At 36.3% G+C, this 12,937-nt stretch overlaps 1 protein-coding gene across 5 annotated transcripts in view; it reads left to right on the top strand.

Annotated features, from left to right (window-relative positions):
- The window catches only part of LOC137656841 (putative serine protease K12H4.7), a 56,772-nt gene extending 49,897 nt beyond the window's left edge, over positions 1 to 6,875 (top strand). For all 5 annotated transcript variants that reach the window (XM_068391175.1, XM_068391179.1, XM_068391176.1 and 2 more), the window contains 2 exons: positions 1,000 to 1,169; positions 5,513 to 6,875. In XM_068391175.1, the coding sequence (XP_068247276.1) occupies positions 1,000 to 1,169; positions 5,513 to 5,622 (280 nt within the window). In that variant the 3' untranslated portion in view covers positions 5,623 to 6,875. The remainder of the gene's footprint in view (positions 1 to 999; positions 1,170 to 5,512) is intronic.
- Positions 6,876 to 12,937: the final 6,062 nt, after the last annotated feature.

Below are 12,937 nucleotides of genomic sequence, written 5' to 3'. Positions count from 1 at the left end.
ATGTAGAAGAATAATGTTTTAGATAATAAAGTAAATATAAATTCTATCTCTTTGTCATCATTATCTCCTTGCCTATTGACACGAAGGGCCTCCGTTAGATTTTTGCCAGGTGTCTCTGTCTTTAGCTTTTAAATCAATACTTCTCCATTCATTATCTTCTACTTCATGCTTTCATGCCCCTCAGCCATGTACAGTAATTTTTTTCTGATTATGCTTGGTTTTATTACTCTACAGTTCTTACAACTTTAGTACAATACAACTTTGGGAAGAAGCTGGTTATGTTTTAACATACATTTCAAGTTGTTTCTATATTACAGCATAATATTGTAATCAAGGTCATAATATTATTAAGCATACTGTAGCTGTAATGTTATTTATATGCTCTACATTATTGGTATGCTCAGAAAGCAGAAAATTCAAAATTTAAGTTATAATTCCCCAGAGAAATGTTAATATCTCTCGCACATTTTTTAATACATGTAAAGTATGCTCTTGTAAGTTGGGAGCTGACTTTAGACAGCCTAAAGGATTTGTTCTGATATGAGAGTTGGGATTTTGAGCAAGTTTAAGAAGTTTACAGTCAGATTGAGATAAATCGGTTGGGAATCCATGAAAATTAAGAAGCAGATAGACTCAATAGGGCCTTAAAAGGTTTCTTCAAAGGATCTATAGTACAATACTGTTTGCATTGTGCCCATAATGTATTCTATAACCAAAACCTCCCTTTTTTTAAATTTGTTGTACAATGAAACAATAAGAAATAGAACATTTGTTCTTTCTTTGCTATCTATCTTTTATATATAAATGGATTTTATAAAAGGTTATTGAAATAAGACTTTAAACAGTTTTGGCGACTTCTGACTTAATTGCTGTTTAGTTTGTGGTTGTAAACAGAATCGTTCATGTCTATCAGCTATTGATATTCATATTCTAGTTTCAGAATGTAAATGTGGAGTAGTTATTATTATTATTATTATTATTATTTTTTTTTTTTTACAGTATTTCCCCTGAAGTACTAAATGCAGGTGTCAAACGGACTAACACGATTTATGGTGGTCGTGATTTGAAAGTCACCCGTGTCGTATTTCCAAATGGATCCATTGATCCTTGGCATGCTCTTGGGGTCACTTCTAACATTAGTGAAGAAGCCACAGCTATATTTATTGACGGTAAGAGTATTATTCCTTTCTTTATTTTTAAAGATTAGGTGAGACATGGCTGTTTTATTATGCACTGTATTTTGATTTCCTGTATTATATAATTTGCATTATATACTATTTTTGTATAGTAAAGCCTCCTTTTTTTGTTTAATGAATAGAATCTGATAGATATTAGGATGATAAACACTTGGATTTTAATTCTACAGTATAGATTTTGAATGCTATTGCAGCACTGTATTGTAAAGTTTCACTTTTATGTATAATGTACAGTAGAGGCCTGCCAGTAAGTGTTTTTTTAACCAATAATTTCAAGTCCAGCGATATGGTAGAAACTGTCCTCATCTTCATAATTAACATAAAAGACCTGGAAACTAGCGGCTACCATGTACTGAATGAGCTACAAGTGTAGGCAAATTTTGTCTAATTTTCTTAGCAAGTATTCCTGTCTAGCGAGTAAGCATAACTAGCAGGCGAGTCTTTCCAAGGGTTGTTCGTGCCATTGTACAAGTTTTCATTCCCTCTTTTGCTCATCTCAATACTGTATAGGTGTGACCCTGACCTTCATTTTACTTTGTTACCCCCATTGTTCACTGATATACTATCTTGATTATGTCTGTGGCTGGTGGTGGAAATACAGTAGTGTGCTATCTTAATGAGTACCATTCGAAGAGCTTGATCACCAGTCCAATTTGTTGATGAGATCAATACAGTTAGGTCAAGTATTCAGTATTGTAATTAGCCTACACCATATGACATGTGTGGTAAAAAAAGTTTCCTATCAAGACATCTTGGTCATTGTACATGAAACAAATTTTATGAATAGTGAGAACTTTAATCTTTCCTTGAAAATGCATGAAATAGTTAACTTATTCATCACTGTAAGCCGACAGCCCTTATCCCCCAGCCCCTAACTCATATGGAAAACGTTTTTACAGTTATTTGCACAGAAGAAAATGTTTTGGAAGTGTTTCAAAAAAATCAGGTATCAAATCTTAATTTATTAAGAAAAATTCGATAGAAAAATATAAAAAGATGACAATTGCAAAACTGATACTTTTATTGCACCAGTCATTATTTACTAGTTTTAGGTAACCTATTGTATGTGTAAATAAATCTGCTTGTTTTCTATGAATTATCAACATTACTTTTGTACTAATTTTTTTTTGATTGAGTTCCTGTTGATTTTAACAACGAAAAGCTGGCGAGTTATTTTTTACTTTGTTTTTGTTTCTACACTTATACAAACTCTCAGCCTTTTATAGGAGTATGGTTTCAGTGTAGCTGGAAGTCTCCTATTGAAATTTAAAGAGATATCGGTAGTTTTTGGTGGGGTGAGGCTTGCCCCTTGCCCCTTCCACTCGCGCATATTTTTAACCACAACTATTTTATTCAGTGATACAATTAATATTCATTGGTGATAAGTAGATAAATAACCTATATATTTTTTACACTCGTATTTTTAAGCTATAAACAAGATTCATTGATGTATGCGAGATAACTTTGTAGAATGAATAAATTTTAATTGGTCAGTAAATAGATTTTTTAACTTATTTATTTACCGAAATGAAAGAAAAATATATCGCTAATGTTTTAATATGCATAGTAGCGTTATGCGTATGTGCATACTGTACACACAATATAGTATCGTTCATTGTGTTTTTTAATTAAAAAATGTACTTATTGATATGAAATTGATTGTAAATAAATAATCATAATATTCAAAAGAAAAAATGTTACGGTATGTTATTTATTTACTGAAATGAAAGAAAAATATATCGCTAATGTGTTTGATATGCAAAGTAGCATTGTGCGTTCTTACATACTGTACGATACAGTTCTGTTCATTGTGTTTTTTTTATTGTAAAATGTACTTACAGTATTGATATAAAATTAATTTTAAATAAATAATTTTGACATTAAAAGAGAAAAATGTGTTACGATCTGTTATTTATTCACCAAAATGGAAGAAAAATATATCGCTAATGCGTAGTAGCATCGTGAGTTCATACGTACAATATAGTTCTGTTCAATGCGATTTTTTTTATTAAAAAATGTACTTAATGGTTTAAAATGAATTGTGAATAATTAATCATATTAAAAGGAAATTTTTTTATTTATTTACCAAAATGAGAGAAAAATATATTGCTAATGTTTTGATATGTGTTGTAGCATTGTGTGTTTGTACATACAATACAGTTCTGTTCGTTGTGTTTTTTATTCTAAAGTGCGCTTATTGATATACAATTTATTATAGATAAATAATCATGACATTAAAAGGGAAAATATGTTACGATCTGTTATTTATTTACTGTAATGAAAGAAAAATATATTGCTAATATACTTTGTGCATATGTACGTACTGTACATACACATAATACGTGTACTACATGCACAGTACTGTACTTTTCATTATGTTTTTTAACTTGAAAATATACTTATTGATATAAAATAGGAGAGCAGGATATTACGGCGGTAACTACTGTACAAGTAACATCAAGTTACGGAGATAACCAATGGAAGAGCAGGAAGTTGGTGGCGAGTTTACAATTTAGCAGCGCCCAAATTTAAAATTATTCTCAGCGGCTCAGCGAATCTCGTACTGTATCTCGTTTCATATGAATTTTTCGTATCAAGAGGTATCACTGTATACTCAATATGTTCCAGATTTCTTATGGTGTCAGTGCTTGAGTTGTCTTAATGTGGCCAGTTACTGTGTGATTGAACTTCTCCTCCACTAGTAGCGTACAGTATCTACTTTGCCCAGTTGAGCGTTTGCTCCTTCACCACCAGCTTCCTGTGCTCTTGTTTCTTACAAGAACGAACACGCTTTAGAATTTAGGTGTCAGGCCTTTTTCCCCTTCCTGGACATCTCTCTTCCTGGAGAGAGAGGGAAGCAGTGTTTGAAGAAATTTATCACTGCGGGAACATACAGTACTATACATCGGTATGTACTGCTTTTGCACCAGGGTAAGGCCTTCTTCCAAATGCTAGCACTTCACCCAAAGAAGAATACATCATCTAAGATGCCCAGTCAACGTAGCTGTGCGTAACAGATGATCTCTCTCTGTGTATGTAAGTTAGGTACATATCAGGAGGAGCGATACTTACCAAGCTTGTACCCAGGTCTGAGCGATACAAACCAAGTTAATACCCAGCTCTGAGTGGTGCACGATACAGGTGTTCACCACCAAATAGACCTTCACACAACATGCCTACATGCTGCTCAGTGTCACCTTATGTTTTCCCTTTAGGAACTGAAGCAGATAGTGCTTCTCCAGATAGAAGGATTCTCCTGAGCTGCAGAGCCTTTGTACCTGACACCAGGTGCTCCTAAAAGAAGACACCACCTATGAAAACCAATCTTTTAAAGTCTTACGAGAATATGTCTGGCTTTGCCCAACGTACACGAGGGGGCTGGTATTGTACATCACTCTCCAACCCAATGCTTCCACTGCTGCCACCAGTACTTGGTCCTGATGGGTAGCAAACTAAAATACAGATACATTGTGTCCCAGAGAAGATGTAACACAAAATTGAACAATATTCTTCGGTTAGTCAGAGATATGTGCACTGGTAGGAGTTGTTATTGAATCCTCTTTACCAGTAAGAAATATAAAGTGCATCGCTCTTTATAAGAAATATGAAGTGCACTGTTGTTTCTGCTGGCTATATGGGATAAAGTATGACAAACTGTTCAGAGTTAACCATTACAAAAGAAGGCTACGTGAATGAAGGTTGTAAATGCTCAAAAGTACATCTTATAGGTGAGGATGATGCTTACTGCTTTAACAAGGTGACATAGTAAAATTGTGGGTGCTGCTTTTTGAGTATCCTGTTTAATGCTGCATGTAGTTGTCATTAAGATGGTTCTCTCTCTCTCTCTCTCTCTCTCTCTCTCTCTCTCTCCTCTCTCTCTCTCTCTCTCTCTCTCTCTCTCTCTCTCTCTCTCTCCTCTCTCTCTCTCTCTCTCTCTCTCAATTGCAATTTTTTTTTCTCAATAAGGTGTGAATACAATAATTAAATTACTTACAGATTCATCAGGATGGGTGAAATCACAATTGTTTAGGGTAAATTAGAATATGAAAAACTTGACTGTTATATACTGTAGCATTCTATTATAGTATAGAAAATAGAGAAATGTGTTTATGTGAAGCTATGGTGAATAATAAAAATTGCTCAATTCAGACTTATTGGCATAATGAGGAAATAATTTGTTGAATTCTATCGTATATCTATAGTTTTTATTCGGTACTATCATCTCTCCCCATTCCATCTCTCATGTGATCTTGTATGTTTTAATTGGGTAACTCATTTGATTTGTGTTATATATTTTTATTTCTAATGCATTTTAGGTACAGCTCATTGTGCCAACATGTATCCAGCCTCTACTATGGATCCTCCACAATTAGTTCAAGCAAGAGAGAAGATATTTGGTCTCCTCCAGAAGTGGTTGAAGGATTAATGATATTTTCAAGAATCTCAGTCTATTTAGAATTAGGTAAATACTAGTTTCTTTTATATCTAAATTCCTAAAATTGTATACTGTACATTTATTGGTATGTAAGTCTAGTTATATATCTACATTAGAATTGAATTATTTTGTAAATGGTTACAATGTTATAATTATTGAATTGAAATGGTTATTATCATACAGTTACATTACTGTGTACTTGTTTATATTTAGGGTTGGGTGCTATGTTTAAAAAAACTATTTTTATGAGAAATTTCCAAGAACTTAGATGACCAGAAACCCAACTTTTAAGTATCTTTTTTGGTGGCTGTACTAAGCCTGATATCAGCTGAAAGCTTTTGATTAATTACCTCCTGACTCCTAACCTTCCATTACCATATCACATTTATGGAAGGGTTTTAGGAAATTTATTCTAGTTTCAGTAGCTTGATATATCTGTCGGCATATAGGTAAACTGTCTCTTCTGCTCCTCTATTCAGATAAATGTTCTGCTATTGACAGTGGGATCAGCATTTGCAGTTTCATCTTTTAAGTAGAGACTGATTATGCAAATTTTCATTTATTAATCATAGAAGTTTTTATAAACCATGAAGCTATATGCTGTTGACTTTTGAAAGTTCATCCAACACTTAATGTATGCACTTTTTAAAGTTTCATTACTTGGTGTTCTAATGATGAAAGGTGTACATTCGTTAAAACGTGTCTCCCTGCACGTTTTGAAGTTCAGACGATCAAAGATACTATTACGAAATAAAAGCGAAACTAGATGAGAAGGTCAATAGAAAATTAGATAAGCAAAGGAAGAATACAATTCTCTACCATTGTCAATTTTTACGAATATATGAGAAAGGAGATTCATCTCCTGGTTATTATTGAGTTGGATCATGGAAGTGAAACTCATTAGGTGAAGAAAGATGGAACTTAGTATTGAAATAGAGAAGGCAGAAACATTATTATATTAAGAGTGTTGCTGTTTCAAAGAGAGAGATGTAGAAATGGTACAGGATTGTAATAGCTTTCCAGTACGATTGTTGCTCGCTTTCTTTAGGCCTATTGAATACCAAGATCTGTTAGTTGTATTAATCCAGACATGGAATATCTTAGTTGTGTAAAAATTAGCAAGTGTTTTGCATACTATATTTTAAGACTCCCATGAAGAATTGTGATAATTATATCATCAATGATTTTTAGATGTTATTTTTTTCAATAGTTTCTTAGATAAGCTTTTTAGAAGTTTTTTTTTTCAATTACAGTACAGTGAACCCTCGTTTATCGCGGTAGATAGGTTCCAGTCGCGGCCGCGATAGGTGAAAATCCGCGAAGTAGTGACACCATATTTACCTATTTATTCAACATGCATATTCATACTTTTAACACCTTCCCTTGTACGTAGTACTGTTAACAAACTACCCTTTAATGTACAGAACACTTAATGCATGTACTACAGTACCCTAAACTAAAACAGGCACAAATATTAAAGGTGATTTTATATCATGCATTTCCTAAACATGCTAAAAAGCACGATAAAAAATGGCAACCAATGTTTTGTTTACATTTATCTCTGATCATAATGTAGAAACAAACTGGAGGTAGAGCTTTGCTTATTACCCAGACATATTTCCCATACTTTTCCCTTAGAACTACATCACATCTTCCTACTTTAGATATATAGATATATAGATATATATATATATATATATATATACTGTATATATATATATATATATATATATATATATATATATATATGTGTGTGTGTGTGTGTGTGTATATATATATATATTTATATGTATACACATATACATACCTACATATATACATAAATACATGCATACATATATATATATATTACTGTATATATATGGGTTATGGAAAAAATCCGCGAAGTGGTGAATCCGCGATGGTCGAACCGCGAAGTAGCGAGGGTTCACTGTATAAGGAATTTCAGCTTTTAAATTGTTAGGCATTAGCCAACATTATGAAGGAAAGTCATGAAAGTGACTTCCGTGTTTAGTATTGAAATAGTGTTAAAATGAACAAATAATTTATTATACTATATTTTTAGATGCATAATCTGAAAGTTAAACAGATTAGAAAGAGTATGATGTGATTTTTTTTATGAATAAAGATGGACAGTATTTTTATGAGAGTAACTTACTTAGGCCTTACAGACAAGTTGTTGTGATGCATTACTAGATCGTAAGAATTGTGTTTGTAATAAGGCTATTTCAGTTGCATATCTTGTGATAACTACTGGATGAGATATTACTATAATTTCTTGAGTGTAGAGAAAAGGTGTTCTATAAAAACTTCAACTATATTTTGTAACATAAACTTAAAGTCTCCATTGACATTTGGTATGCTATTTTTTTTAAACAATGACTTGTGGAAAGGGCAACCTAGTGCCTTCATTTAATCAGGTCATGTTCAGGCCAACAAGTCTGTTCGCATCGCAGGCCCCTCTCGTGAAGACGTCGCGACACATGCCGCCATTTCATCGTGTGACGGTATTTCTCCGTAGTATGGCTATGCTCCTTTGTCACATGATTATGCATGCTCAGATTACGCCTCCACTGCTCTGGCTTGTATACGAATGGAACCCCCTCGTGGTAGCGATCCATCATCATCTTCAGCCTATTATAAAGACTCCTTAGTTGATAACCACCAACAAGCTGGTTCACGCAACCCTAAAGTTATGAGCTATTCTAACAACATAACCTATTGCTTTGCCTAGACGCAGTGTTCAGCCTAATGTTCATAATGCTTTTAACCTTAGGCATTCGGCAGAATGGCAGCTGCCTTATTTTTCAGACTAGTCTTCTTTTCAGGTTTAAGGATGGAAAAGGGTGCCGGAATCCTTTCCCCATTACCAAGAGTAACACCCCAATCTTGTGCAGATGACGTCACCTTTATCAAGAGCCGTAGATGCGGCCCTCATAGATGGCACGCTAAATGGCATGCCGCCAAGAAATCCTTCTCACAAAGGTTGAGGTCTGAAAAGGAATTCCCTTTTCTCCCTCGTGAGTTTCTAGAAGGACACTAGACTCCTCCTAGTCCTTCTCTGCTTTCTGTTCCCTCCATTCCCTGAATGTCGTAAGGGAAAGGAAGGACGTAAGAGGAAAAGCTAAGAATTCTAATTAAGCCTTTAAGATGGAATAACCAATTATCCTAATGTTGGAACCACCAGTTGACCATGACGTTATTAACAACTCTCCGCAGAACCTTGCTGTGCGTGGGCACCTGCTCAGCTGACGTAGCCCCCCCCCCCCCCCATTGAGGTCGTGATGTCTCGTTCAGAGTTGTCTCACTTTATTAAAATTATGAGTTTGATCTGTCGTTTGGATGGCTTAGGTGAGCCTCCTCATATGGAAACTGCTAATAGGCGATGTGGGCTTGTTTCTATCTTCCCTTAATCTCAAATTCATAGACATAAGTTTGATGTTGTGCTCTCTAATCATATTAGGGACTTGTTCAATACAGAACAGTACATATGTCTCAGCAGCAGGAAACTCTTTAAAGGCTATTAGATCCTCAAAGTTTCCTCCCTTAGTCCTTTCTTGCCAGAGAAGATTTTATGTACACTGCCGTGTTCCGAAGTCCACAAGTCCACTCTCTATTGATGCCGACGTTGCTAACCTGGTACCATCCGTCCCAGCTGATAAATTACCTAACTTTTCTTCTGTGTTTTCAGAACCGTAAATGAGCAATTTGGAAGTTGCTGCCATGTCAGCTATTCAAAAATGTTCCTGGCGAGACCTCTTTGGAAGGGAAATCACTTCCTGCCCATTAGTGGCAAAAGCTCCTAGGACATCTCTTATCACTGGAGGAGCTGGTTCTCTTCGAGAGGATGCATCTTCGTCCGGTGCAGTGGGTTCTGAAGAAACAGTGGTCTCAGACATCCGACCACACTGCAACCCTGCTATTGGTGCCCAAGGAGGTTACAAGTCTCTATTGATGGTTGAAAGAGGAGAACCTGTTCGCAGGAACTGCCCTACAATTTTCTCCCCCAAAGTATCTTCTTTTCTCAATGCTTCTCTATAAGGGTGGGGCACTCACCTGGGAAGGGATCAGATCTCAGGTCTGTGGTCACAGAAATACAAGGCCTTTCATATTAATTTCTTGGCAATGAAAGCATTGCAATTAGCATTACTCCACTGCTCAGAGATTCAGAGGTCACTCTGTGGTGCCTGTGAGTGACAACTCCACAGTAGTGACCTACATCTACAATCCAATGCAATATCCCTCTTGGTGAGGTTTATCCTTGGGAGGAGGAACATCATTGCAGACCATCTGAGTTGACCACAGACGACAGTTGGTTCTGAGTGGTTCTTGCTTCCTCTGGTGGCGAAGAAACTTGTGACTTTGTGGGGTCTGTCTCTAGACATGTTTGCCACTCACCTGAACAACAAACTCCTGGTGCATTGCTCTCTAGACCCAGTCCCAGCTGCAGCAGTTGAAGATGCCATCAGGCACCCATGGGACCAGCTAAATTTTTACTTTTTACACATTCCCACCGTTCTGTCTGATTTGTCAGGTCCAGAACAGAGTCTGAACATCATGGGAGGTCAGAGTAATGCGTTTAGCCCCAAGGTGGCCAACACCAGTGGTATCCAGACTTGGACCTAAACATGGACATTCCAAGAGAACTTCCAGAATGGCCTAACCTACTTCATCAACCACACATAAGAAAGTTCCACAAAGCAGTGCACTGCCTGCTGCTTCACGGCATGAGACTATCCAGCATCTCTGAAAAACAGGTTTTTCGGGATCAACTGCGAAACAATTTTCTAGATACCCCGAAAGTCGTCTGCAGCAGTCTAACAGGCTGAGTGGAAAGTCTTCTGTGATTGGTGTCCTGGGAAGAATATTGCTCCACTCAAGGCCACTTCTTCTGATTGCCGACATTTTAGTGATCCTGAGGAATGAGAAATACCTTTTATAGTCACTGCTTCTTGGCCTTGAGCCAGGTTTTCAAACTTGAAGGCTTGATCTCTCCTCGTCATGAGAACTTTCTGTTCTTATTAAAAGCTTTTAGTAGACTTGTCGTCCGTGTTGCATGAGAGCTCAAACCCCTCCTTTAGCATGTGACATAGGTCCTTTGATCCTTGAAGAAAGCCCCCTATGAACCCTTGCATAAAGCCTTGGATAGGGATGTTACCCTGAAAAGTGTGTTTCTCCTTGCTTAACTTCAGCTAAGAGAGTCGGTGAGCCTCATAGGCTATCTCCTCTTATGTCACACTCCAGAGGGTAGAAGGAACCCACTTTATCTTTTGTTCCAAAGTTTGTGACCAAAACTCAGAATCCGGCCGAGAATGATTTTAGATTTGAGTCTTTCATGATTCTCTCTCTCTCAAAGAGGTAATTGATGACCCGGATAATCTTTTACTCTGTGCCATAAGAGCAGTCCATTAATATTTTTAAAGAACTGCCCATCTTAGACCTTAAATTTATAACTTATTTTTTAGTACAGGTCATTCCAAAAGGAAAATGCCCTGAAATACAATTTCCTTTTGGGTGTGGGAAACTATCTCAAGAGCATATAGATCCTTTGGGGAAGTGTCACCAGTTTTCCCCCTAGAGCACAGGATATCTGTGGTCTTGCTGCAACCTTAGCGTTCTCAAGAACCACTCAGTAGCCCAAGTTCTCAGAGCTGGTGTCTGGAAGAGGCAAAACACTTTCACAGATCACTACCTGAAAGATTACACTCACAGATCATTGGACACTTTTCTTTAAGCCCTATTGTTGCAGATCAACAAATAGTTTGTAACCTAAAAATTCTTATGGGACATCTAACTTTTTAACAAAGGCATCAGTTATTCTTGGCTATTTATGTAGTAAGTCTGAATGTGATCATGGTTGAACCTGAAGCTCTCACTTGGAACAAACCCTGATGCAAGTAATATTAACATGCCTTGTTCTGTTATTTTTTAAATATTTTTGATGTAATAGATTTTTCTGATATGATGTTCATATAGCTTCACTTCTGTCGTAGACTAGACCTAAAAGGATTGGAGGATTAGCCCTGCCTCTTTACGAGCTGGCTAAACAATCCCTGATTTATCCAGTTTTTACTTTACTTACACTAATAGGTAGCTGTAAATGTCAGAGAGTGATTAACTCTTAGTGGAGACTTTCCCCCCCACCTAAGGAAGTCTCCTATTTAAATGACTCAGAAGTTTGCATCCACGTAGGCATAAACTACAAATTTATTAAAAAGAAAAAAAAAATATTTTTCTTAACTATACAACCCTGAATCATTTAATCAAAGGTCCTGCATCAACCACCCCACAAATCTTAGACCAGGAGATAGTGATGTAAGTCAATCAAGCAGTGCATAGTGCCGCCATGCAGTAGCTTTGGGTCACTCCCAGCTCTCTCCTGTGACCGCATTACGTAACCTATCCAGTCTTGTTACACCTTTTATAAATCTTGAGACTTTCATTTCTGCTTCTTGGAGTTGACTTCTAGTTTTAGATTCTAGTGTTCAGGATTCATGGCCACAAGTTAAATTTGGACTTAAAATGGTAAGATATATTACGGTCTTCCCTTTTCGAGGTACATTTCAGTCTTTCCTAAGTGGGTAGAGCTGATAAAGATTATCATTAAATTTCTGGATTATGGTAGTTATTTCTAGTTTTGGTCACTAAATTCTACTCCTAAGTATTTGAAATATTTACACTGGCTTAATGTCAGAGCCTCTAATGATATACCTGGGTTGCTTGGTGTTCATGCCAGATGCATAATCTCTGTCTTATCCTTGTTGATTCTCATTCCATTTCCAGTTAAGATCGTGTTCCAGTTGTTGATACTATGTTGGAGAGATTCTGTACTGGAAGCTACCATAGCATGGTCATCAGCATACATAAGTTTGACGATTATATCCTTAGGTTCAGCCTCCCCATGTTCTTGCATACATTTATCCAAGAAAAATAAGAAAAGAAGTGGAGAGGACACTGTCCTGTCTTACACCTGATTGAATTTCAAACCAATCTCCATTCTCCTGCTTTGTTTTAACTCTGGATCGGATGTTTCGATAAGTATCATAAATTGCTTGTACTGTACAGTATAAGCTTTTCAGATATTTCATAATAAGGGTCTTTTAGTGAATCCCCAATTTTTTAGTCATGGTACTCTATCAAAGGCCTTCTCGAGATCTATAAAGGCAATTTATTTGTCATTGTCCCATTGTCAGCTCTTCTCAAATATCATGTTAAGGGAGAAAATCAGGTCAGTTGTGCCTCTTCATGGGTGAAAACTGTTTTGCCATTCACCCATTTAGGGTTCCACACATTCTGTTCGTCTTGA

The sequence above is a fragment of the Palaemon carinicauda genome, chromosome 17 (assembly GCF_036898095.1).
Source record: "Palaemon carinicauda isolate YSFRI2023 chromosome 17, ASM3689809v2, whole genome shotgun sequence".
NCBI lineage: Eukaryota > Metazoa > Arthropoda > Malacostraca > Decapoda > Palaemonidae > Palaemon > Palaemon carinicauda.
This window is presented reverse-complemented; position numbering and strand designations above follow the sequence as displayed.